Raw genomic sequence first — 26,902 nt, forward strand, 5'->3', positions numbered from 1 at the left:
CTCGGGCGGCCAGTCATGTATGTAGATGACTTTGGCGACATCAATCACGTATTATCACTCGATCCATGCAATAGTACGAACACCCAATAATATGTAACTACATGTACATGCCTCATATACGCGTGTATTTCCGAGGTCTCGCGCGACACGGGTACGCCGGTCACTTATAATACATGATCACTCTTGGTTTTTATGTAAACGTGTAAAGAAAACAAGGGAAGGCAATCTAAATAGTCAAAACAGATAGTTTCTATATATGCCAGATATGTACTATCTAAGGACAAGGGAGAACTTTTTTTAGAAAGGAGGCGCAAATAACACGAAAAATAGACACCACCCGCCAATTTAAATATTACAAAAACCAGAAAGTAAACCTACTCCGTCCCAATTTCAACAATCACAAGTGATTAGAGATCTTGGTATGTAAATAACTTTGTGTGCAGCACGTTCATGGCACGTATGGCATCTGCCTGTTTGATAACACATGAGATGTTGATTTCGCTCGCACCTAAAAAAAGTCTGCGTGTTAGCGTCTACGAGTAGGGAGAAGGTGTAATGGAGATACCTTACCTTGTGAGATCATCTCAATATTCACATTACTCTCAGCCAAAGTGCTGAACATCCTCCCAGCAATACCAACCATCTGCTTCATGTGTTTCCCTACCAAGGAGAGAATAGTCAAATCGCGAATGACATCGACTGTTCCATAGTGTTTTAACTCCTCAATTGCTTCTTTCAAATCGTTCTCCCTAACCTCCGAATGTAGTGCCATAGACACATGTACCTCACTTGTGGAGATAAGGTCAACCGCTAACCGCCATTTGTCGAGTGTAGAAAAAATCTCCGCAAGGAAACCATGTGCAAGGGATTTTCGATTTGAATGGACATTGAGAACTACGATATTATTCTTGGTAGTGACTGCAGTTGGGCGTTTGTGTCGCTGAACAAGAAGTGGATCATGTGCTTTAAGGCGCATGTGCCTTGGGGGCTCGGTGGGTGTATCCTCGCCTTTGCGATGGATAGTATCAGGAAAGATGATAGTGCCTTCACCTGCGGGATTTTCGACATTTTTGATACGGATTGGAATCCGCGCGCGGATTACTTGCTCCATGGTGAATGGGTGTATAACCTAGACCACTTCATTAATTTTGTCCGTTTGCCTAGACATTTTAGACGGTGATTTACCTCTGAGCCGTAATATGTTAACTCCGCAGCCTCTTCAGGGGTAATCACTGGTATCAGGCGTGCTGTTGGAACCTTCCTAGGGTCCGCAGTGAAAATCCCATCAACTTCCTTCCACACCTGAAGTTCTTCGGCATCGAGCCCAACCGCCAGAAGTGCGCTGCAGAGATCTGTGTACCCTCTGCCGACCGAGGTCAAGAGACTGCCGGGAACAGTACCAAAGTAGCCTGTAACTACTGGCACTCTATCCTCACATAGCTGTATCCTTTCTGCTAATTTCTTGGGAAGGTAGTCGTAGAATTCTTGGTCGAGGCCTTTTTTGACTGTATAACTGCTAGGAATAATGCTATCTAAATTGATATATTCCGCATCGACTCCTCTATCTCGGAGAAGAGCCGTCATGAGCAAGCATGCCAATTTTTCTCCGGCACCGATGATAATGTCCTTTGTCTTTGGGCTAATTTCGTCGATGATCTGGAGGCGATAGTTGTTTAATACCTTGCGCGTCACTAATTCTACACAGTAAAAGGCCTTATTACGAACCTGGGCGGCACTGAGGAAGTTGATCAGCTTTCCACATTCTGTCTCTATATCGCTCTTGAGCTGGTCAAGTATTTCTTTGGATTTTATAAGCTCTGCACCAGCGTCAACATGGCTTTCCCGGATCGCTTCGACAATATCAAGGTATAGTCTTGAGCCGGGTTTTAAAGCTTCCTCTGCAGCTCGGAGAAGTCTAGGTACCGTGAGATTAAATATCAGCAATGAATCTAGACATCAAATAATTTGGATGACTCACCGATTTGTGGTTCCTTCCGCCTTTGTATCTGTGCTTCTCGCCGAACACACAACTGCGATTTTATTCTCACCGAGATGTGCCCTGTATTTAGTACTAATAATTAGAAAAAGTACTTTATAACTGCGATTGTAGCCATGATTGAGGGAAGAGCTCTTACCGCACGATATCTTCGGCAATTTTCTCAGCGAACTTGCCCACGCTGGTACCGCCAAATTTTTGGATGACCCATCCGCCTGAAGCGTCGTTTTTTTTCATCTGAGCGTGTCCGTTGGTTGTTGGAGAAGGCGGAAGAGTTTCAAGGGCCATTATGGAGTCTTCTTTCTTCGTTGATATGCACTGTGTTTTAGTCTCTTTGTTTTTAAATTTTGTAAGGTGGGATGAGATCAAAAAAATCTCAAGGGAAATGAGCGGGGGTATTTAGCGAGGTTGCGACAGGGGCGATGTTGCAACTGCCCCAAGACGTTTGTGGACTGGGCCCGGTTTGCATAGTACCAAAATTACATGCACCTACTCTAGAATACTTTACAGACGAGTACTATATATATAGGAATCATATATAGGGTAATATATGCCACTTTTCTGTTAAAAATTCACGGTTACCAATTATCAAAGTGGGACATAAAATGGTATAATATGAGCTACAGCAATATGATATCTATTTACGAGACTTGATGTTTCACTACATTTAGCTACGTGTAGTCAACTACAAGGCCACAGATCCCGAAGAGTTGATATTGAACGTTATTGTTTGGTATTTAGTAATAACCTCTCGAGCTCTTCCGACTTTGAAAGAAATTGATAACCGCAATTCAAGAACATTCCTGCCAGGAGGAAATAGGACAATACTTTGATTGGAGGACTTGAAAATATTTTAGTATAGACCTTATATAGCTTTGCGTTGGCTATACAGAGGGCCTGAGTATATACAGGATTAGGCCTTCGGCCGCGGCCAGGTTTAAACTATAAGGCCAATCATCAGCCAGTATCCGTTTGCGAATCTTTTTCTCGTCTGGTCACTTTATATTATGCATAGTATATATACCATAGGTAAATTTATTAGCCTTGGTGATGATGGCCTAGATCTGTTATGAGCCTAGATAACTTGCGATAGAATCATTGCCCCTTTATGTTACTCCTGGGCCTATATTTCCTCCATGAAGGCGTTTGGACAAGTTTTAAAGTTAAGGTACATATGTATTTCAAACAATCCCGCAGCGCTATATTAACGCCAAAAATCAAACCCCACTAATTCACAGGTCCCAGAGTACTATATATACATGATATGTGTATAGATACGTGTACCTAGAGTGCTTACACAGTAGGGTGCCTAGTATATACTATGTGCATACATATTTAATTGAGAGCTATCTGTGTATCTACAAAAACGTACCAACTCAACTATTTTGTACAGGAGGCAATAGCGGTCCGCTTTAAAAGCGTATGTACTATTTACATATCATTTCAAAATTTCCATAAGAATGGCCTCATCGGAACGAAAGATGGCGTGCTTGCAAGGCAATATCATCTTGCTACTATTACCGCGATAGGGTTACAATTAAAGTTTCAAGAGACACACTATCAGAGTGATTGGGTGAGAGCTTTGTGATACCTGGGAGTCGATTTAGTGGGGAAAGCCAGGTCCTAAACAGATAAGAGTTCTATGACATGCATGCCGGCATGCAAGAAGATCGCCTTCTCATCTGTGGTGGAACATGTTTCAGTAGTTGAATCGGTCATTAGGTGAGGAAAGCTACAGCCTAGTCTCGTGCCCGTTCCCTCGAATGGAACCCCGGGCCCCTCGTATAACTCGATATATGATCATATATAGCCGAATTCGAGGTATCAATAATAATTATAACGGAAAAGGTCTATAAACACAGTTTTCGGTGGACGTGCTGTAAAGCAACACATGGTGCAAAATCACACAGTTTCCTATGATCCAAAACGGCACAGGCCGGTGAGCGAGTTGTTTAATACAACTGATTGAACGTAGTTGATTGAATAAAATATTGATACAGAATAGGCCCGGAGTGTTTTGCGCGAAGCTTCTTAACTATAAAGGTGTCGGGGTTCTTTACAGCTAGCGAGTACGCCTACTTCTTTGAGCGGCCGTAGATCTGGGGTACATGTGAACCTGTCACTGTCGATAGCTGGACGGCATTCTTGAAATCCTCAATTAAGCCAAATAATTACCCATGGAAAAGAGGACGCTCTGAAAATCTTTATTTGATCCCAACAGTTCGAATTCACGGAGGTCAGATAGTACTTCAAGCTTAATTAGGAGTAGTCCAGACAGGTGAATACATGCATGTACCTACTACTAGGGGTTCCACCTCGCGACCGCGAGTTGAACATCAAGTCCCCCCTCTACAATTACGTGGGGAGCTTCAACGGGGCCTTCGGTCCCCTCCAGATTTTGGTGGGTGGGAGGAGCAAGCTGGGTAAGCGCAAAAGGTTTCGCAAATGGAGCTTTTACAGTACATATTAGAAGTTCACAGTAAGGAGCGATGTAAAGAGAAGTGTATCGTTTTTATCATAGCGAACTGTGTCATTTTACATCATGTTTTATTGTAGAGTACGTCTATAGCTACTTGACCGAAAACTGTGTCATTTTAGACCTTTTCCGTAATATTTATTATATCGTACCATTTTTCACCTCAAGCCATATTTACTAACCGTCAATTCTGACAATTGGGGCTTCGCCACTCTCCAAAGCGGCATCCACAAGTGCCACTTTGCGGCTTGCGCATCCCATATCCCTACCCGTCAATTTCGAAGTGTCAATTGTCAAAAATGACACGCTCTAATCACCACATACATGATGTAGTTACATAACCTACATGTATGTACGTATACCTACACCACAACTCATATTGCCTGGAAACAAGGTGCATACATGTCTAATAAGTATATAGATATACCGATATGCAATGTGTTATTTAAAGGTTTTGATTGGCCAGGTTTGAGGGGTTTTCTTTTTCTCTATCAAATATGTTTGTCAGTAAGTAGATATTCTATCAAATATGCTGGAGTTAGTAGATGTTCTATCAAATATGTTTGAGTCAGCCAGTAGATATTGGTTCCAACATACCTTGAGTCAACCAAATAGTATATCAGATATGTGCACAGGGCATCTTGGGGTTTCAGTGATCTTAAGCGTTGGTAAACTGATATTGTTTAAGCCATAACAGTTCCTACTCCAGCCAAAGGCCGGAAAATGCTTGTATATACTAAATAGAGGAGTAGCTAGGTGCATAAATGTAGGCACTCTACATACAATTGTATATGTACATACAGACCGTATCGTCCGGTGTAGCGGCATAGCTTTTAGGATGCCGAATAGAGCGTATTTGCCAACCGTCAATTTCAAGAATTTACAAATTGTGGGGCTCCGAAATGGCAACCGGGGCTGTTAATTTTGAATTTCGGTGGGGCTGCATGCTGTGAGATATACCAGGAGGATCACAAGTACCCAGTTTTGTTACTACCGAAGCTAGTATCATGGGTATGAATTTTCAGTTCCAACAGCGTACTTCACAGGTAGCATGATAGGTTGTCTGGTTTTCGGGGTTTATTCTGTCATACCGTTAACCAGATCGATTTTGGCCACTGCGGGGAACTGTCAATTTTGCCTCCCGAAACTGTCAAGTTTGAAGTGTCAATAGTTGAAATTGACGGTTGGCAAATACGCTCTAGTGATACGGGATTTTGTGATCGGATAAAACATCGGGGACCAAAATCCGGGCTCTTGTAATCGAATATGTATAAAGTAGCTATCAAAGAGTTATCTTTCTTTCTGCGCGCGTAACAAGGTGTTTCAAAGCAATGTTACATTTTAGAAGGCTTTTAACGCTTATTAGAGGTTTTCATGCATTTCTAAAAAAAAAAAAAAAACCACTCAACGCGTGGCGGACAGCACGCGTTCCCAAAGGAGGAGACGTAAAGCAGAAAACGCGACTCCCATCTCCTTCATATTACACCAAGGGGTCTAACCATCCACCCAACTTGCTTTCAACAATTTTCTTTCCTGCGCTCAACTTGCTCTATTTTGTTTTTTCGCAAATCTTTTTTACCTTAATTCGCGACTCGCGCCTCCGAAAAGACTACCCACAACTACCAGAATCCCAGTTTACTCGTGCACAATGCCTGCCGCAACGAAGAAGAGACGAATGCTCACATATGACCAGAATGGTCGTCTTAGAAAAGATAAAGATACACCTGAGGCTTCAAACGCTAAAAAACCTAAGATTGAAGAGGGGGCGAAAACGGTTGGCGAGACTAGGGAAGCTCGACTGGCGAAGGCGTCGCAGAGTGTTAAAAAGAGCAGCTTCGAGGGCGACCTAGAGAGATTAACACAGGAGATCCATGAATTGAAGGGAGGTGAGTTGTACCTTCTCCTGGAATTTTCGATGGTATTAGTCCGGACCTAGGTTAATATTTGCGAACAGGTAATGCTGAAAGGGACCAAAAGTGGGCAAGGCCGGATTTAGAGCCTGGATGGGACCCTGCTACGGAGAATCTCATCTTTCAACAGATTGACGTTGAAGAAGGGACTTTGAATGGAAAGACCAACCTACGGTTATTCGGTGTTACGGAAGTACTGTTTCTGGATTCGTTGAAGGCTCGAAGAGTAATTGTTAACTTATCAATAGGATGGGCACTCCGTACTTCTTCACGTCACTGATTTCCTTCAATACCTCTATGTCGCAGCCCCCGTAAACTTTACCCACGATCTTCTACCGGACTACAAAAGAGCGCTAGAAATGAAGCTTTCCAATGGCCACGATAATATCATTCACACAGTTCAACTTGTCATGCGCCAGAACCTTTACCACTACACTGGTGGAAAAAACTCACCATACATAAAAATTAGTGTAACGGACCCTAAATACGCCAGTCGGGTGAGAGGCTTAATTGAGCGTGGAGATGCAAATTACAAGAAGATGTGGCCCTCTGGAGATGGCGGTATTATGACTTTCGATAATATCCAGTATGTCATGCGATTCATGGTCGATACGAATATCTCTGGTATGAGTTGGGTGGAAGTGCCAGCGGGGGACTATCACATGCTTCCGAAAGGGGAGTTGACCTCGACTTGCCAAATTGAAGCGAAATGCAGTTTCCGGGATTTGATTGCTCACTCAGTTGAGGGAGAATATTCAAAAATGGCACCTTTAAGAGTGTTGTCATTCGATATTGAGTGTGCCGGTAGGAAAGGTGTCTTTCCGGAAGCAGACAAGGACCCCGTTATTCAGATTGCGAATGTTGTTACACGGTATGGTGAAGATAAGCCGTTTGTTCGGAACGTGTTTACAATGGACACTTGTTCGCTCATTATCAACACTCAAGTATTCGAATTCTCAAATGAGGCTGATATGTTATTGAAGTGGAGGGAATTTTTAATTCAGGTGGATCCGGACGTCATCATTGGTTACAACATTGCCAATTTCGATTTTCCATACTTACTAGATCGCGCGAAGCATCTTAAGATCCATGATTTCCCTTACTGGACTCGTCTCTCAAAAACCAAGGCAGAATCAAAAGACACAAATTTCTCTAGTAAGCAAATGGGAAATCGTGACACGAAGGCCACCAATACCAACGGCCGTCTTCAGCTTGACCTTTTGCAATTGATCCAACGTGATTATCAGCTTCGTTCATATACTCTTAACTCTGTTTGTGCCCACTTTTTGGGTGAACAGAAAGAGGATGTCCATCACAGTATGATTACAGAATTGTTCAACGGAACGCCTGAGTCCCGGCGGCGTCTTGCAGTTTACTGTCTTAAGGATGCTTATCTCCCCCAAAGATTGCTTGATAAACTCATGTGTCTGGTTAATTACACAGAGATGGCCCGTGTTACCGGTGTCCCATTCAATTACCTCCTTGCCCGTGGACAGCAAATTAAGTTTCTGTCACAGATCTTTCGAAAAGCTGCCGAACAACAGTTGGTTATTCCTAATCTAAGACAGGAGGGCGGTGATGAGCAGTATGAAGGTGCTACAGTTATCGAACCCACTAGAGGTTACTACGATGTTCCTATTGCAACACTCGATTTCGCGTCTCTATATCCTAGTATTATGCAGGCGCATAATCTTTGCTACACAACACTTGTCAAGAAAGAAGTTGTTGAGAGACTTGGGTTGGAGAAGGATAAGGATTATACGATCACTCCGAATGGCGATTGGTTCGTTAAAGCCACTGTTCGAAAGGGGATGGTACCTTTGATTCTAGAAGATCTTTTGAGTGCTAGAAGAAAGGCTAAAGCAGACCTGAAACATGAGACAGACCCCTTTAAAAAGGCTGTGCTTAACGGTCGTCAGCTTGCGCTGAAAATATCTGCGAATTCTGTCTACGGTATTACCGGCGCCACAGTCGGGAAACTGCCATGTCTCCAGATTGCCTCTTCTGTTACCAGCTATGGTCGTCAGATGATCGAGAAGACGAAAGAGGAGGTTGAGAAGAGATACACTATCGCGAACGGATACTCCCACGATGCTCAGGTCATCTACGGTGATACTGATTCCGTGATGGTAAAATTCGGAATGGGGGACCTCCCTACCGCTATGAAGCTAGGCGAGGAGGCTGCACAATATGTGTCGAGCAAGTTTATTACACCGATCAAATTGGAGTTTGAGAAGGTGTATTTTCCGTATTTGCTTATCAACAAGAAACGTTATGCTGGGCTGTATTGGACCAGGACCGATAAATATGACAAGATGGATACTAAGGGTATTGAGACTGTGCGAAGAGACAACTGTAGATTGGTACAAGTCTGCATTGAGACCGTGTTGAGGAAAATGTTGATTGACCGAGATGTTGAGGGAGCACAAACGTTTGTTCCAAATTTTTTTCACATTTAAGCTACATGTACTAACTTGAAATTTTTGATTGCAGATACGTTAAGGACATGATATCAGATCTGTTGCAGAACAGAATCGACATGAGCCAGCTGGTGATCACCAAAGCTTTGTCTAAGTCAGACTACACAGCTAAGCAGGCGCACGTCGAACTTGCTGAAAGAATGAAGAAACGTGATGCCGGTTCTGCGCCTACACTCGGAGATCGTGTCGCGTATGTCATCATCAAAGGTGCAGGTGGCGCAAAGAACTACGAGAAATCTGAAGATCCGATTTATGTTCTCGAGAACTCCGTCCCTATTGATACGAAATATTACCTCGACAATCAGCTTGCGAAGCCCTTGACTAGGATCTTTGAGCCTATTCTTGGAGAAAGGAAGGCGCAATTACTGTGTTAGTCCTCTACCATTTCCCTTCATTGCCTACCTCCAATACTAACAATTACGATAGTGACTGGAGACCACACCCGTACAATCTCAGTTAGTGCACCCACGGTTGGTGGACTGATGAAGTTCGCTAAAAAGACCCAAACCTGCATGGGGTGCAAAACCCCACTCACAAAAAAAGCCGAAGCCGATGGTGCTGTCTGCGAGAATTGCAAACCACGCTTCGGAGAGTTGTACCAGAAGACACTTCAAAAAGTATCCGATTTGGAAGTCAAGTTTGGACGACTCTGGACACAGTGCCAGCGTTGCCAAGGATCAATTCATTGTGAAGTTATTTGCTCTTCAAGGGATTGTCCGATTTTTTATATGAGAATGAAGGCAAGGAAAGATATTGAAGATGCAGGGAAGGAGTTAAAGAGATTCGATGTGGACGTTAGTTGGTAGAGAGAGACGTAGGATTACGTCTGGAACTTGTGTTATTTTTTCAATCGTTTTTAATGGATATCAAGAAATTTTCGGAACAGTATCGGCAACGAATTCATAGCCTTGTGGCTGTAAGAGGGGCGCGGTAGTTATTAAGTGATACGTGTACTTTGTCTTTAGTTCATATGTAAAATAGAGGTTTGGTCAAGGGAAGATTGGAGCTCTTGAATCCTGACGCAGACTCATTGATTATTTGAATAGAAATATAGTTACATAGGCCATGATGCCTATTGTAGATTGCAAAGTCTTCCCTGAGGCTCTTCATGATATATCACTCGAAAAATTCGTTTATATATATACGGTAAAAGACTACTTGGGGCGAGAATAAGTTTCCGCCAAATTTGTACGTGAAAATGCGGTTGCAACACAAAAGTTGTGGCGGGGACTTATTCTCGCAGCAAGTACCTACAATGCCACGGAAAACAGGGATAAATGTCTACAATACCGCATTAATAACCTATGGGGCGGTAAATGTGTCAAAAGTAATTTTACCAACGGTAGTAAATTATTTTACCACCGGTGGTGAAAATAATACCAGTATTTATACCTATAATTCTAATTTTTATGATAAAAGCACAGACCTTTTGGCCAAAAGGGGCCATATAATGCCAATATATATGAAAATTGTCCACCGGTGGGAAATTTTCATAAGTTTTGGCATTAATGATTGAACATTTACTTATGTAGTATAGCGCAGCATAAAGACCGAAACCCAGTGTTTATACCGGTGGGAAATATACTAATGTAGGATAGCGTGCAGACACAATGACTGAAATCCAGTGTTTATACCACCGTGGTAAATAATTTACTACCGTTGGTAGAATTACTTTTGACACATTTACCGCTCCATAAACAACCAGCGTGTGCACGCAAATTCTCACATATTTCCAACCAAAAAATAGAAAAATTAATATAGGCGTATATATTATTACAAGTGGAATGCGGCCTCCGGCCGCAAATTCACATGTAGTGAACAAATCGAAGTTGTTAACCTATGGATATATTAGTACGAGTACTTTCTAAGAGCGACTGAGGAATTAGTGTGTTACATTACCACTCGGCATAGGTATTTAGACATGTAGTACATCCATGGCCAGTCCATGGTCTATTCTGAGGTGAGTAATAGAATCGGGTCCAGTCTGCAGTGATCGCGTAGGCACTATACTATCTATTACTGTAGTTACATATATCAGTTCTTCCTTCGAATTCTCAATAAACGGCTCACAATCGGGGTCGGGTGCTGCTACGCGCGCGGCACACCGACCCCTCCTTGCTCGCATGAATTCTTAATATTATTTTTATTTAATTCATTAATTGTATGTAGCCCTAGTTCTTAATATTAACATAGTTCATAAAACGATATTTGGTAGTTTAGGGTCGATATATAAGACTAGATATCTGCAATTAATTCTATCTGTTAGTGTTTGCCCTTTCGATGTCAGCTCCTTCCCGGCATTTCCGGGTCCTATCTAGATCTCGGGAGCAGTTCTTTGTCTGTAGGTACATATATCATTTATGTGCTTCTATCTGTGGTATGCAGACAACATATATATATTTTAACCAATAGAAATGCTTCGTGATCGATGATAATGAGGAAGCTTATACTGTTTAGAATTATGTGCCCAGAGGGCTTTCATAAATTCTTTTGAGCAATTTTGGTGGCCTGCGGCGGTCAACTTCCTTCCTCCCTAACAACCCTCAAAACTCAACTATAATACCACCAAAAAATTCGAGAAAAAAAATATGATTGAAGACAATCAGAAGCCGAGATATTTTAAGTTTTATTTTAAATTCACAAATCAAAATTCGAAGTCCTGGTAGCAGTTACAGTATTGCACGAGGTGTTACCAACTTGTTGTTGTGGCATTGTAGACATTTACAGGGGTTTTCCGTGGCATTGTAGTCTTTTACCGTTATATATATCACAGGTCTTAAACACCTACAGCTATGGACCATGCCTGTCCCAGCCAAAGCAATATTTGTAACAGATATTCATGGAGCGACTCATAAGTCGTGTTAGAAAACCATACCGATACTCTATTTTCTTTCTTCAATCAATTACTGTTGTGCACAAGATCTGTTGTAGAATTTAAAAAGGAAGGCCTTTCCGGTCGTAAAATAAATAAATTAAACACTTTCTGAAAGGAAACTTTTATTACGTTCCTCGTAAAAGTGCCAATCAAAATGAAATTTTGACTTTTACAAATATCATAGATGCTTACTCGCCATTCAAAAATGTATTCGCCCGCAACGCAACCAACCCCCACGCTGAAATACAAAAACCCGAATAACTCAACAACCAGATATTGAATGAAAGATATAAGAGTACAGCGTGATAGAGCAAATACAGGAGATGAGTATAGACTATCTGTAAAAATTAAAAGTTGTAGTTATTGCCTCCCTTATCTTTAATACATGCTATAATGCGAGAAGGCATACTACCTATCAACCCATTGATTTTCCCCTGGGGTATAGCGTCCCATTCTTCAATAAGTATAGTTCTGAGAGTAGTGATCTTAGTGACCTTAGGCCTGCGGGTAGAGATACTATCTTTCATATAGTCCCAAGTAATCTCAATTGGATTCAAGTCAGGTGATGATGATGGCCAACCCTCCTGCACAATGCCTGCTTTATCCCTCTCCCCTTTTAATAAATAATGACTGTGAGGTCCGGCACCATCCTCCATAATAACAGCTTCATCTTTTTGTTGTTTTACTTTGTGAAAAAAAGGGTAGAGGTGGGGCTTTAGTACAAGGTTCCGGTACCTGTACCAATCAATGCCTTTGACTCCCTTTTTCTGGGTTTTTTCTTTGGTCAATTTTTTAGGTGGTCGACCTCTTTTTTTGGCAGGAGGAGGGACTGTCTTTTGTAATGCTTGTGCTGCCGCTTCCAGTTCATCGTTCTCAATTTTGAGTAGTTGTGTAGCAATTTTCTTTTCTTTGACGGTTTCCGGAATCCACACATACCCTAGCCCTTTCATACCAGAACAAATTGCTCCCCAAAATATTATAGACCCGCCTGATTATTTCTTGCGATCTACAGTTCCTTTATCACCTTGGTACTCCTCTCCAGGCCATCGCCAAACACCATTCTGGCCCCGTACTTGTGCAGGAACAATACTCATCTCATCTGTAAAAATCAAGGTGGACCAATCAGTCTCTTTATGTTCTTTACACCACTTCAATCTATTCCCTTTCTGAATACGGGTAAGGATAGGTTTCCGCCGAGGTTTCCGCCAATGTAGTCCAGATTTATTGAGATATTTGCGGGCTGTTTCAATAGAAATATTGAGACCTGCCTCCTCAACAATGGTGGCTAAAGTAGAACGACGGTTCTCAGGTTTTTCTGCTGTATGAATAAGATATCTCTTCTCTCTAGCTGAAACAGCCTCTGGACGGCCAGATTTTGGCTTCGGGTTGACATTTTCTTTGTCAAGCAGTTTTTTCAGCCCCACTTTCTCCCCCGCATTTGCTCTTGCCTTTGCCCTATGAACAAGATCTACCGCTGTACGTCAATTTCTTTATAAGAAAGACCTTGCTTATAAAGAGCAAGTACACCGCCAACCTTAACTGGGTCTGTGGGGTGCCCTCGCATGGACATGGGGGCGGCTCTAGGTGCCATATAGCTCGCTAAAGTCATACTATTATTACCACAGATCTTATTGGAATAAGAATAATTAACTACCTACAAACTATTGAATACAGGCACGAGTACTACTGGGTCTGGTGGGGATCGTTATCGAATACTTTGGTGGGGAATTGCATGAGATGCGGAGGAGTTCGCATGAGTTCGGAGGGAAGTTCGGGGGGGCGCGCGCAATTCATGAGGTTCCCGTTGTCGGGCGATCACATTTTTGAATGGCGAGTAGATAAGCACAATCAATCGCATTCCGCTTCGCTCCGGCATACATGTATACCTCGACCTCCCTTTACCCCTGAAGCTTGTAATATCTGGCGGCATCCCCTCTGAAAGATTGGTGTTTCATCTACTTCATTAACTGAACGCAACTATTGTACTCTAAGGCTCACCGGAGGAGGTTTCTCTGGATATGGCCGAGAATTGAGGAAAACGGCTATTAGGTGCAAATTTTCAATGAATTCCCTTTGGTATCCGAGAAGGATTTTGTCTTATCGAATATGAAGGGTCAGAACCTGAATGCCGAGGAATTGCCAGCTTTTACGGTTGGCTCTAGAGAGTTCCGGGGTACAGCTTTTGTAGGTATTGAAAATCGTGTTTGAGTGTCACTTGGGAAGATTTTAATCCGTCCATTTTCAGGCTTTGGTGAAGAGTTACTTAGAAGTAATTGATTATTTGTCTTTGAGGGTGCTTCCATCCCTTCGTCATAATTTTCATCGCTGGGATCCAACTCCAGGCCCCCTTTCCGACGATTGGATTGAGAGATAGTAAGATTGGTAATTTTTTGGGCTGAAAATACAAATTGGCTACCTTCGTCCGTTTCTCCCGCTTCTGGCGATATTACCGATAAGTCTCGAAAGGGTACTTGTGATAAATCTCGTGGTTTTGAAGGATGATATTGATGATTATACTGACCCTTGTTGTAGGATCTGGGTATAGCAGCGTATCTTGGTTTTTATGATATTCTTAATCAACATGGCGTCCATTGCTTTAACTAATAAATTTTGTTGAGTTCCGAAGGGTCGCTGGGGGGCGGGAGATGATATTCAGCCTCGAGACATCTGTCCACTCGAAATCAGATCTCGACAAGACAGCGCAAGAATTGTCTTTGGTCTGATAGTATTCTATCCGAATGCCTGTATCGGGTGTTAACATCGGTCGAATATAATGCTCTCCTAAAGCACCAGAACTGTTTTCAGAAGCCTTGGTGATCCTGAACTCTGGTGTGTCTGGTGAAAATCTAAAAGAGATCAGCTTTTCTTCGTAAAAACATTTACGCCAGTGACAGAGGTAGGGGTTTTGATTTGACTTAACGGAAGAATACACGTGGGATTGGGATTAAACGGTGTTGCCTCAGATTGAATGGGTTTATCCTCGTGATGATCCTTGAGAGTTTTGTCAGGGAGTGTACGCTCTGTTGGCCCGAGCCCCAAAATATCTCGTAGAGCGACTTTCTCAGGTCTGGATTTTCATTCACATCCGCCTAATCCTATTAAATGAAGTTTGTCCACCAATTAAAACTTCAAAGTTAACTCTTATGCAATCCGTGTGCTGCTCCTGGGCCATAGGTAACTCGCTAGCACTTATGGCCGTTCCATCAGTCAGAGTGACTTTTTTGACTTGGTATTCATTTGCGCCAGGGATCCTGGCGCAAGATCCAGTGATCTAGCGGTTTGTTCGTGATTCCCTTCGAGCACCCCCGCCTCATACCAGTGCACTAGGAATAGTGGAAACGTAACGTGGCTCCCTAGAATATACCGGAAAGCAAAGTTCTGAGGAACGGCACTTCCCCAAGGGAAATTTGCCCCTTCATAGCGAAACGGGGTTCAACTGAGTAAGTATAAGGTGATTGACGTTGACGATGGGTTTGAAGAGGCTGATGCATCGTCGGCGTGAATGACGATGCATGTAAAATTCCAAGATGAGCTCACTGAAATTTTTGCACCTGAGAAATCTAGCTGGGGAAAAGCTACTCTCTCAAGGAAACCAAGGAAGTAAATACTCGAGTATTATAGGCTTAAATGAATCATCCTTCCTCTGTTTTCGGGGTATCTATGGTTCGCTGTGGCATGCTAGACCGTATTTTTGGCCATTCAGAAGATCTTCCGGCCGCCGAGGACCTTTATCACACCTTTACCCCAAATCTGGTAACCCCGACCCCTCGAAGCTACCCTACTCAGGGCATAGATCAGGTACCGGGAGATAAACTTTATTTTTTACTGGCTAGTCAAAGCGCTAGTGTACTCTAGAGTAGAGTAGAGCATTGCAGTGATCCTCATACACGCTCTTCATATCGCGGGTGAGTAGAGTAGACACTCGCGCACCCGGGTCAGTCGCGCACCATAGAAATTGGCCAACGTTGATTGGTTGCAATGATTGAATTGGTTGTTCAAGAGTTCGAGTTTCTTTTTTTTAATTGGTAGAAGCAATCCTGGATCCACTGAATTGATTGGATAGGTTTGTATGTCGTAGCTGCGCATACGACCTTAAGCTCTATGGTCTGAGGATGCTCTGTGTAGCGAGATGCAAACCATCCAAATGCCACATATCAGGGATAATGACTTCCAGCCAGTCAAATTAAACATTCCATTGAGCCGCAATCAAAACAGATGTCTTTTAGCCGCATGATGTCATCCGACACCCTGGGATCAACCTACTTTACAACAACCAACCACACAATACGTACTTGAACAGGAAGTTGGCCTGAATAATAATAAAAATCAGTTGAATCGTCAAAATTTATGACGTCAGGCGCCTCGGTTTTCTGTAGAGTTGGATCTATAAAATGGCATCCTCAAGTGCTCTCGCATTTCACCATTATTGCCGCTCCTACTCCTAGAAAGATTTTAGTACTCTTTGTCGTTCGCTCGTCATGCTTGCGCTTCTCCCAGTGTTGGCGTTATTTTCGTACGGAGCTCTTGGTGTCCCTACAGATCTTATTGTTCGAGACGCTTCAACAGACCTTGTCGCCAGGAGTGTTGTAGATGACTTCAATAATTTTATCTCCAGTGTTTCAGATAAAATAAATGTGGATGAGATCAAGCAAGGCATCCTCCCGGATTTCTTTTCAAATATTCCAGACGAGCAAGGAATTAAGGATCAACTGGGGCTCAACGACACTCAAATCGATGAGCTTCCTCTCGAAGTCTTAAACATTCCGTTCGTAAACCCCCACCCTCTTCTCTTTTTGCACTTTAAACTAACCACCTATCCAGTGGCTACGCAAACTACACAGGCCGCGGCTGGAACCTGCGTATTCATGGACAGGCATACAAGCAGCCTCTCTCCCCAAGAACTACAGTCTCAAATGTGACTCTTGATAAGGCAGCAAATGTTTTCCTTCCGGATTTAGACATAGACCAGCTGCAACCGCATGAAAAAGACAATGCGAGAAATCTTACGAGCGCCATTTTATCTTTACCGCAGGAGGATGTACAGTTGGTTTTCACATTGAATGTAGCAGAAGGTCAGAACTTCAGCGGCGGATGGAACGGGGAAATACAATGGGGGAAGTTAACCGATTCAAGAGGTACATTTATAGCATCTTTATTAGAAGAAACGAAACTAATAAATATGTAGGAGAAATCGATGGTTTTGTTCAACTTCCCGCGAGTGCGAATGATTTGCCACCTGGTAACACTACCACGCAAATCACCAGGTTGGATATTCATACAAATGGCACTGACAGTAAGGTTCTCCTAAAAACCCCTTCTAATAATAGGAGGCTCACTATCGTTCAGCTGGTAATGCAACTGGCTACCTTGTACCCAACCAAGGGATCACGATCATCTCCGACATAGATGACATCCTGCGTGTTACCAAGATCTACCAACCTCAAGAGGGCTTACTTAACTCATTTGCTCGTGACTTCGTCCCTTGGTTAAATATGCCTTCTATCTATGACACTTGGTCGACTCAACACCCTGAGAACCCATACCACTTCCATTACCTCACTACTACACCAGAGCAAGCTACGAGGGTCTATATGCAGTTCATATATCACACATACCCTGTGGGATCCTTTGACACCCGCCCTCTGAATTTTACTACCGTCGATCAGACATTTTCCGTTAGGAAGACCTTGCTGAATAAGATTTTTGAGACCTTTCCGCAACGTCAGTTCGTACTTGTCGGTGATACCACAAATAACGATGTGATGAAGGATTACCCAGAGTTGGTGACACGTTTTCCAGGCCAGGTTGCTTGCATCTTGCTGCGGAATACTTCCGCTACAGATAGTGGAAATAAGTTCCCCTATGATACAAGTGGATTTGAGAACCTGAAACAGGAACAGTACATGTTCTTTAACACACCGGATGATCTTACGGGACTTGATTTCACGAGAGGAGACTGTCGGAATAACAGTGCACAGCTGGGAACTGTAGAATTTGGATGGCAGGGGTTGCCTTTTGATAGCAGTGCTATTAGTAGGAAGGGAACAGCGACAGTGTGGTCTGCACTTTTTATGATGGTGATTGCAGTATTTTGGTGATAGTCTAGGGATTTAGGTTGTTCTTTCTTAAAACATGACTCTTGTAGTGGCTTGTCTTTTGTAATTGAGTTTAATATCCGCAGGCGGGTGATGGTGAATATTATGCGCAAAAGCAATTCAAACATATATATAGTTCATCATCACGTCCGGCCATCCACCATATTAATTTATTTAGCTTTTACCTCTAGTACAGTGTCTGTATATATGTAGCTCTGGTCTGAATACTGTTCAGAATATATTAGATATAGCCGCAGGAAGTGTCAACACCTGTCCTCTTACAGATCAACTACCTTGTAGTGATTGATTGACTCTTGCCCAGATTTTCAAAAGTCTTGTGATCATTGCCACGGCTCATGCATATGTATCTTTATCGTTGAGTTACCTATGCCGCGGTGCCAAAATATGCGGTCATTGCGGATATTAGGAGATCAGACGAATATGTAAACACGCGGGGCCATATCTAATCAAGTAACGGTGCAAAATAAAACACAGTGCCGGGGGTTGTGGGTTAATACGAAGAACCCCATTTTGGGCTGTGAGAGCGCATGATTGGTTGAAGCTGCATTTTCAACCAATGGGGCAGAGTTCTTCACATTAATGGTGAACACCCGGTATGTATACAGTCGCTGTACAGACGTACATGTTACAAGCGGAGTGCGGCCTCCGGCCACCCAAATGTGGTGAGGAAATGAAGGTGCGGGCGTTACTGCGATAGTAATTTCTTAGATTATTGCTGTCATTCTGGATTATTGGGTCATCCAAACGTACAGGCACGCACTGAACTTCATCTCCGTCTCTCCTTATAGGTAATCTGTGATATATTAGCTCTAATATGCACTCTAAGTTATTCATATAGTTCATGATAAAATGCTATCAGGGAAATTCGACCTTGATATATAAAAATATAGCTGTAGTCTCTACCACGACAGGAAATGCATCGAACGATGCATTTCCAACACATAGCCCATACAAACATCTGCGCTTAATGCAACGGTTGATGCATTAGCTGATGACGCCTGCCCAAAACCTACCCGATCGATGCATTTACAACACAATATCGATCCATTTCAGTGACCTTTACCCACGACTTTGCTCACACATTATCTCCTGCCGCGCCATTACTGTATGTACGACTTTGCTGACCACTTTACACCAATCAACGACTTTGTATACAAAATATTTGACGATATATCCCAAATGTAAAAAGTAAGCGACGTATTTAATAACACAATTACAAACGATATAATCGGAGGTGTTTTCATCCGGTGAACCTCGGATAACGACTTGACTGTTACTTTGTCCAACACAATACTGTACAACTTTCTTACCCCTGTAAAGTATCAAGAAGTTTGACAACGAAATCACTGACGATATAACGCACGACTTTGTGAACAATATGTCTCGTGACTCCGCCATACATGTAAACGGTAAACGAATTTACCAGCACATATATTGACGAAATATGACGGGCATGTCTTCCCTGCTTAGGAACAGATAATGACTTCACCAATATCTTTAATTTGTGAACGATAAAGCAAACGATTTTCCACTGTGGGGAACATCGTGACGCCATCAAGTTACCTATCAGATTTATTACTGGCGACGATTTTACAGATACATTGACTAACTACATACTCAACGCCTTTCCGTTCCGTCAAAACCCAGACAATGACTTTACTGACAACATACTCTACCACTTTAGTCAAAGCCCAGTTTCGGGCAACAAATTTACAAACAAAATCACTCACGACTTGTCTGACCATTTTCTCCATAGCCCATTGCGGATAACGACTATATCAACGATTTGAGATACGATATATCCAACAACTTTCTCACGATGTAAATCCAGATGACGAGTTTACTTGCACTTATGTTAACGACTACATTGACGACTTATCCTGTGGTGCTTTCTGCATTATTTTCTATTAACGATATTACTAACGACTTTACTCAAGATTTCACTGATGACTTTTCCGGCGGCGTTTTCTGTCTTGTCTGATAGGGACGACTTTACCGACTGCATTCATGACGATTTTATTGGCGATTTATCCCGCGATGTTTTCTATCAAAAATTAGTCATTAATCGTGTACGAGTTTACTTACGATTTTGCTGATGATTTTATCTTAAAATTCAAAACACAAGTTACGACTTTCCGTACGACCTTCCATACGACCTCCCGTACGACCTCCCGTACGACCTTCCATACGACCTCCCGTACGACCTTCCATACGACCTCCCGTACGACCTCCCGTACGACCTCCCGTACGACCTCCCGTACGACCTCCCGTACGACCTCCCGTACGACTTTCACTACGATTTTACCTACGATTTTACCTACGATGTTCTTGGTTATTGTTTTGTCTTGGTCCGACATTTTTCAGCAAACGACTTTACTTGCTATTTTACAAACAACATTTCCGACCACTTTTTCTTGCGGGACTACACGCAATTTCTGTTAACTACGACGACGAGTTTCCAACACCTTTACCCACGGTTTATGGATGACTAGACTGAGTAATTAGTTCAGACAATCACTTACGAATTTGCGAACACATTTACTTGTAATTTTACAAACCCTTAATGCGATCGACAAGATTCCTGACGACTTTCCTGCTACATTTACTTACGATTTTCCGAATCCCATGCTAGCCATATTGGTGGCTAGCTTGATGCCCGCCCGCTAGTACTAGCCTGGCGTACCATGTTAATCCTCCACTACTCCCCCCCAGGAAACAGAAATCTGTTCTCTATGTGTTCGTTCCAACTGAAACCCTTCTTTGGCCAGAAGCAGGAGCTTCTGGACACCATGAACTCCTTGCCACGAGACTGAATCACGCCCACAAGCTCTTGCACGTCCCTCAGATCGACGTACTCTTTCTTGATCCTAGAAGAGTCCATCCGGTAGGCCAGCTTCAGTTTCTTTACTCTGCCTACATCAAGGCGTTCGATGTACGCAAGCATGTAAGGCTCGGGTTCCTGGTGAACAGGCTCCCCAGTTCCATCCCGGCCCAGTTCAGCAGAATTGGGTATCTCGGACACCACGTACTGCAGGTAATGCATGACCCTTCCAAAGTATGATGTATCGTTGTCATCCTCATCTGACAGTATATATCGGACCCAGGAGTCATTGCGCCTGTTGGTTGCTACCCCAGTCTTGGAGTTGGATATCTTGGAGCCCACGACTTCGTATTCGCTCCCATGGTTCAGGATTCTCCCTGCGACGGCCCTGCCCCAAAGCACCATGATATCAGACAGCAGGGCCGTGCTGTCCACTGCACGAACTGGGACGCCCAGCTTTTCAGCAATAAACTGCCGAAGACTTGCCCTTTCGTACTGGTTGAGCCTCCGTTTCTCCTTTGGTCCCATCAGCAAGCAGTCGGGGTACTGCACAGGGTACGCCACCTTGTCCTTCTTCGCAAGGCCAAACAATCGTTTGTCTTCCATGTCGTTGAAGCCTTCCGGAAGCTGTACATTGGTTAGTAATCAAAAGTGTTTCCAGAGGGGATGACCTACAACGGCGATGAATGGCAGGTGTTTGATCCTCTCACGCTCCAAGAGCTGCAGCGATAGATTGCGGTTCGCGGCTGAGCGACTATGGCACATTGCCTTGATTGTGCACACAGTCCTCTCCATGGGATACTGGTGGTAGATGGGGTTCGGCCCGCAAACCTTCATTGCGGTGGATAAATGAAGAACACCATGTACCTGGGTCGTGCAGCTTGATATTCTTGCTGTCTTATACTGGTAGTACAACCGCTCGTAATCAGTCACGACCCGGATCATATCCTCCTCCATCTCATCGATATCGGCCATCGTTAGCTGGTAGCGACGAGACTTCTCTGTTGCGAGGACAAAGTGGTGCCAGTGCTCATAGTATTCAGCCGGAAGTCGCTGATTCAGCACGATTGGGGATATTAGGTGCATGAAGTTCATGAGCTCTGTCGCTTTATAACTTGCATGGTACTTGATGTCCCTAAACGCTTTGCCAAACGCCGTCGGGATAGACCCTCTCGAATCTGCGATCTCTGCACCGATCCTGTCCCAAGCCTTCTTTGGAAGGATATATGATTCACTGTGATCATCAGCGGCAGCATTGAAGCTCACCACCTGTCTGCCCCGAAGCAGCCTCCGTCTTAAGGATCCTGCCTGCGACTGGGACTGGACGTCACTCTGACTTCTGGGTATTGCCTGCGAGTGGGATTGAGAACCGGCCTGCGAACCCTGTTGCAATAGTTCATCGTGCTCCTGAGAGTCTATATTCGCGTCAGAACGTGCTTGTGAATTATTGAAGTCTCTACCATCCTCCGTCCCCTGTTTTTTGAACAAAGCAGCGGTTTCCTTGTCCCGGTATATGCCCATCCAGTGGGCAAGATAAAGCCGGGGTGTGTTCTCGTCGAGCAGGTGCATCACATCAGGCGTGAAACACCAAGGGTACACGATGGATTTCAAGCAACTGAATATTGGCTCCCCATTAGTGCCCATGAGCTTACCCCAAGCGATGTTCTTGTCCTCTACGGCCTTATGGGTCTGCCTCATCTCTTCATCAGTCCACACCGGCAATGTGCGTGGATCCCAGGACTTTTCTGGGTAGTGGCCGCTCTTTTTTGCTGCCCTAGGCTTGCGCTTCCGCTTGTTGGATGAGGGGCCCGGCTGTGACTGTCCAGATGATGGCTCTCCCTGCGATGCCTCCTGTTCCGATACAGCAGCACGGTCCCGCGGAGGCTCGAGTGGGCAGTATATGTGGCCTTCGCTGATGCCGTAGATGGCACAGAACCTGCAGTAGCGGTAGCTGTTTGGTCCCGTCCACTTCATCAGCTTGGCCATAGCCATCGTGTCGCCAGAGATCAGTGCAATATGAGCGCGTAGCTGGAATGCTTCCTTACGCAGCCCATCCCACCCTTTGACACCAGCCTGCAGAGTTACAAACTCGTCCACCAACGGCCTAAGGAACGAGCTGATATCCTTGGGGTTACCAGGACCTGGTATGATCCCGCACAGGATCAGGTTCTTCTTCAGAACCCTCTCTGCTGGAGGAATGTTGAGGTTAACCAGGAGTAAAGGCCATACATCATATTGCCCAATCTAGCGTCATAGTCGTTAGTAACTGAACACCAGAGGGCGGCACAGCCTTACATTAAACAAAGACGATCCATCCGTACTGAATATAAAGCCTACGTCTCTGTGCTCAGTCCATATGTCTCTTGTTGATTTGAGTGTAGAGAAAAGGAGACTGTCCCAGTAATCTCTCGTGGACTCTCGCTCGTTCTCGTTCGCCGGTGGAAATGACGACTTGTAAGCCACACTTGTTCGGACATATTCTGAGTCACTATACATGAGTAGTAGACGGTGTATCAGTGGGATGTAATCAAAGGTCTTATATGGCTTCCCTTTGCCATCGAGCCTGTCAGCCTTGCAGATTGGACAGTTCGTTGCATTGGGATATTCGGCAAAACACAGGCAGTTATTTCGACAAACATCGTATCGGACGTGGTGGATCTCTGTAATCAGTCCCAGCTCCTTTCTGGCAGTGGCTTCATCCGAGATTGATACAAAGTCCTTCACAGCCCTGATGTATCGCTTATGGGTGTCCATAGCTACGTTGCCGTCCATGCGGACCTTCATCAATGTTATATGTTTCAAGATCGGTTCTGAGAGTGTGATGTTCGGAATAGCACTATATGGGAAGTCTGTCAGTATTTGTGGGTCTTCATCCTCGCTGTATTCTAAGTCTTCTTCGTCAACGCTGCCATTTGAATCATCTGGATCGTCAGAGTCATCGGGGTCATTTTCCCACATATGTAGAGACTCCACCTCATCGTCCAGATTTGGAAGGTTTTCTTCTGGCATCTCGTGATCTGGAAGGGTAGGTGGGGTACCAAGCACATCACTACTATCAGAAGAGCTTGGCTCACTGCCTGGGTCATCTGCTGAGTTGTCAGCCGCTGCATATATATCAACCGGAGACATATGATCCAGTGTTGCCTCGTCTTCTGAAAGCTCCGCTGGGTCTGGCTGTGTTTCTTGTATGACTTCTTCCGCACCATGGCCATATGCCTGATCAACTGTAATTGACCATTCACGGTGGTATATCCCACTGTTTTGGGAGTCAGGCACAACCAACTGGGTCGAAGCATGCTCTTGACTCATCATCCCTACGGACTCGGCCTCCTCCTGTACATATGGGTTGGGTTCCAGCGGCTCTTGGGAGTGTTCTTGTATGTTATGTTGTGGAGATTCATTACAATGTATTGATTGGGGTAGCGATATGTTATCACGATGATCACCATTATACCTCGGTGCTAGAGGTCTTATGGCAGGAGCGGGCTCTCTCTGAATTATGGTGCGTACCCTACGCCCTCGGCGTCGTGGCGGATTACCCATGGGTCTGCCGTCTTCTAACAAAGGTCCCATATTATCGTTGAATACTGGTGAAGCCCCCACAGATAGTGCATGATCATCAATACCTCTGTCAATAAATACTGGAGAGTTGAGCAGTAGGTCAAGAGCTTGCTGGTTATCAGGCTGAGATTGAATGATATCACCGTGATTTGATGCCTGTGGGCTTGGAGACTATCAAATGGTTAGCAGCGTGACATCTGCACCGTATGATACTGACATTGATTGCATTGGGCTCTTCCTGCTGATTTCTCAATGCCTGTTGACGCCGGTGCTGGAACCATACGCTCCTCACGACACGGTGAGGTAGCCCATCAAGTAAATCACAGTAGCAAAGACGTTTCTCTCCCGGGGTCCATCGTTGTGGTAAACCGTCTGACATCGCGTGAAAATGATAATGATGATCTTTTCTATTCCCATGAATACCGGACGTTGAGCATCAAAATGTTACACAACGCGGAAATCGCTAGCTCGATCCTGCATACATGTATACAAAGTCTCCCTGCACATCTAGCGATCTGGTCAATACACACCACTTATACTGCCGGCTGTGTGTCTTCCCCTCCCCCACCTTACACACAAAAGAACCATCCATCAAAATAGTATATCAAAGCTCAAAACACCACATATACCATGGAGGTCTTTCCATCCACTCTCATCTAACATACCAAAACTAACTCTCTACGTATAGTCAATGGGTGATGTTAGTCATGCTCTTGCTCCAAACGACATGCTTCTCTTCGCAGAATTCAAGAAATGGAAGGAAAAAGAGCAAGCCAATAATGATGCAGCCAAATACAAAGTAGCCAGGACCAGCAAGCCTACTCCTGCTGTTGCCAAATCAAATGAAAGACAGCGGATTACCAAGAAACGTTCATTCGCAGAACAGCTTATTGCTGATGAAACTGGGGGCGAAGAGTGTAATGGCAGCTATGTATTTCGGCTAGGTGATGAACTGGGATGAGGGAAGGAGGTATCGTGCAGTGGAATTAGGATTTGTAATGGGGATTTCTGTTATGTTCTTTGGGTTTCTGTTACGCGAAGGTATTAGTCATTGTTGGATTATGGATGGATATATAAGGGGGCGTTGTCTCGTGCTTTTGTCTGTTTTCCTTCTTCTCTTTCTTCCTTACGCAACCTCTGTATTTATTCCACGAATACTATTCTCTGTCCGCACTACGTCATAGGGCTCCAACCGGTTTATCATACCAGGCAGAGCCACCCCATAGTCCATAGTCAAAGCATACCTTTACATCTACGTTCACGTCTACGTCACTACCTAGGTTGTATTCCTTGGCACCACAGTCTATTGCCTACAGTCCCCGTGATACGTAGGTTGCGTCCTCTATCGCCAACCAATACAACACCATAGCCTACAATGTCGGAACATGTCCATGTCGATTATCAACAACTCAACGATAACCTCCAAAGATTTTTTGAAGCGCATCCACAGGTCGATCATGTTGTCGGAGCTGAAGCTTATGCGCTTCTTCAACAGTGTCAAAATGGTCTTACTCAATATGCAACGGATTTACAAGAGGTAGAAGCGGAGGCTGAGAGGGCAAGAAGAATGTTTGAACGAGATCTTACTGCTGCCCGAGCTCAACAAACTGCTGTTCAGATTGTGGCCCCTGACGAAGAACCTATTGGAAATAATGCTCCACCTGTACCCCCAGCACCACCAGTTACCGGTACCACCTATCGGTCGGAGAAACTCCCAGACCCCGACGTGTTCAGGGGGGATCGTGACCGGGAAAGGCTACACTTATTTAAGCAACAAATGAAACTTAAGCTATTAGGAAATGCCGATCGCTATCCTACACTACAGTCTAAGTTATCGTACGCGTTCAGCAGATTGGAAGGTGCTGCTGCCAATCAGTTTTTACAATACATGGGAGAAGAAGGTATTGCCTTACCTTCTATGATACGGTTTTATGAGATTCTGGATACAGCTTTTGGAGACCCCGATCGAATGCGTACAGCTAGAAGAAATCTTCGGAACATCAGACAACGCACTCGAACCTTTGCCGATTATTTTGCTGAGTTTCAACGGTATGCTGCTGAGTCGGGTATGGATGAAGTCTCTCGGATTGAGGCTTTGATGGAAGGAATTAATGGGGAACTGGACGAATCGATGATACACCATGAGACTCCTGCAACGGTAGATGGTTGTGCAACACTCTTGCAACGATTGGATAACCGACGACGGGCGGCGGAAGCTAAGCGAGGTAGTAAAAAACCTTGGACTACTACTGCGACCCCGGCTCCGCGCCCTCCACCAACAAATCCTGTTCCTGCTCCCCGTCCTGCTGCCCCTGCTGCCAACCCACCTGCTACTGAGAATCACCCCTCATTCCGTCCTGGAGGTGATGTACCCATGGACCTGTCTGGAGGACGTCGTCGCCCTACCCCTGCCGAAAGAAACGCCCGATTAGCTGAGGGCCGATGTTTCTATTGCGGAGGTGTCGGGCATATGGTTAGAAATTGCCCCCAAGCGAGGGCAACTGGAAATCAACCAAGGAGGCCTGTGATGAGAGGAGCGGCGTTGACAGTGGAAGAAAATGATGGAAGCGATAATGAGTCGGCAAAAGATTTGTCCCTGCACTAAGTGGCTTAGCCCAGGGACCGTTTAAGGATTTTTCTAAGATGTGTATTTCTGGTTTTTCGGTA

The 26,902-nt window shown here is 44.3% G+C and overlaps 6 protein-coding genes across 6 annotated transcripts; 4 read left to right on the forward strand and 2 right to left on the reverse strand.

Moving 5' to 3' along the window:
* Positions 1-407: 407 nt before the first annotated feature.
* H6S33_012136 (uncharacterized protein) lies at positions 408-2,284 on the reverse strand (the record flags this gene model as incomplete). The annotated part of the gene is made up of 5 exons (XM_044843514.1): positions 408-508; positions 571-1,129; positions 1,186-1,915; positions 1,979-2,059; positions 2,136-2,284. 5 exons carry the CDS (start codon positions 2,282-2,284, stop codon positions 408-410), a joined length of 1,620 nt encoding a protein of 539 aa, XP_044695804.1.
* A 3,836-nt stretch (positions 2,285-6,120) lies between these two features.
* Positions 6,121-9,668, forward strand: H6S33_012137 (uncharacterized protein; the record flags this gene model as incomplete). The annotated part of the gene is made up of 5 exons (XM_044843515.1): positions 6,121-6,358; positions 6,427-6,575; positions 6,631-8,813; positions 8,876-9,231; positions 9,289-9,668. 5 exons carry the CDS (start codon positions 6,121-6,123, stop codon positions 9,666-9,668), a joined length of 3,306 nt encoding a protein of 1,101 aa, XP_044695805.1.
* A 6,547-nt stretch (positions 9,669-16,215) lies between these two features.
* H6S33_012138 (uncharacterized protein) lies at positions 16,216-17,835 on the forward strand (the record flags this gene model as incomplete). Its single annotated transcript, XM_044843516.1, has 4 exons — positions 16,216-16,502; positions 16,559-16,872; positions 16,923-17,030; positions 17,084-17,835. The coding sequence occupies 4 exons, from the start codon at positions 16,216-16,218 to the stop codon at positions 17,833-17,835; spliced, it is 1,461 nt and encodes a 486-aa protein (XP_044695806.1).
* A 2,716-nt stretch (positions 17,836-20,551) lies between these two features.
* Positions 20,552-24,614, reverse strand: H6S33_012139 (uncharacterized protein; the record flags this gene model as incomplete). The annotated part of the gene is made up of 4 exons (XM_044843517.1): positions 20,552-21,301; positions 21,350-22,918; positions 22,970-24,406; positions 24,453-24,614. 4 exons carry the CDS (start codon positions 24,612-24,614, stop codon positions 20,552-20,554), a joined length of 3,918 nt encoding a protein of 1,305 aa, XP_044695807.1.
* A 312-nt stretch (positions 24,615-24,926) lies between these two features.
* On the forward strand, positions 24,927-25,196 carry H6S33_012140 (uncharacterized protein; the record flags this gene model as incomplete). The annotated part of the gene is made up of 1 exon (XM_044843519.1): positions 24,927-25,196. One exon carries the CDS (start codon positions 24,927-24,929, stop codon positions 25,194-25,196), a length of 270 nt encoding a protein of 89 aa, XP_044695808.1.
* Positions 25,197-25,610: 414 nt separating this feature from the next.
* H6S33_012141 (uncharacterized protein) lies at positions 25,611-26,840 on the forward strand (the record flags this gene model as incomplete). The annotated part of the gene is made up of 1 exon (XM_044843520.1): positions 25,611-26,840. The coding sequence occupies one exon, from the start codon at positions 25,611-25,613 to the stop codon at positions 26,838-26,840; it is 1,230 nt and encodes a 409-aa protein (XP_044695809.1).
* Positions 26,841-26,902: the final 62 nt, after the last annotated feature.

This window comes from Morchella sextelata (genome assembly GCF_020137385.1).
Source record: "Morchella sextelata strain SCLS chromosome Unknown scls_7, whole genome shotgun sequence".
NCBI classification, from domain to species: domain Eukaryota; kingdom Fungi; phylum Ascomycota; class Pezizomycetes; order Pezizales; family Morchellaceae; genus Morchella; species Morchella sextelata.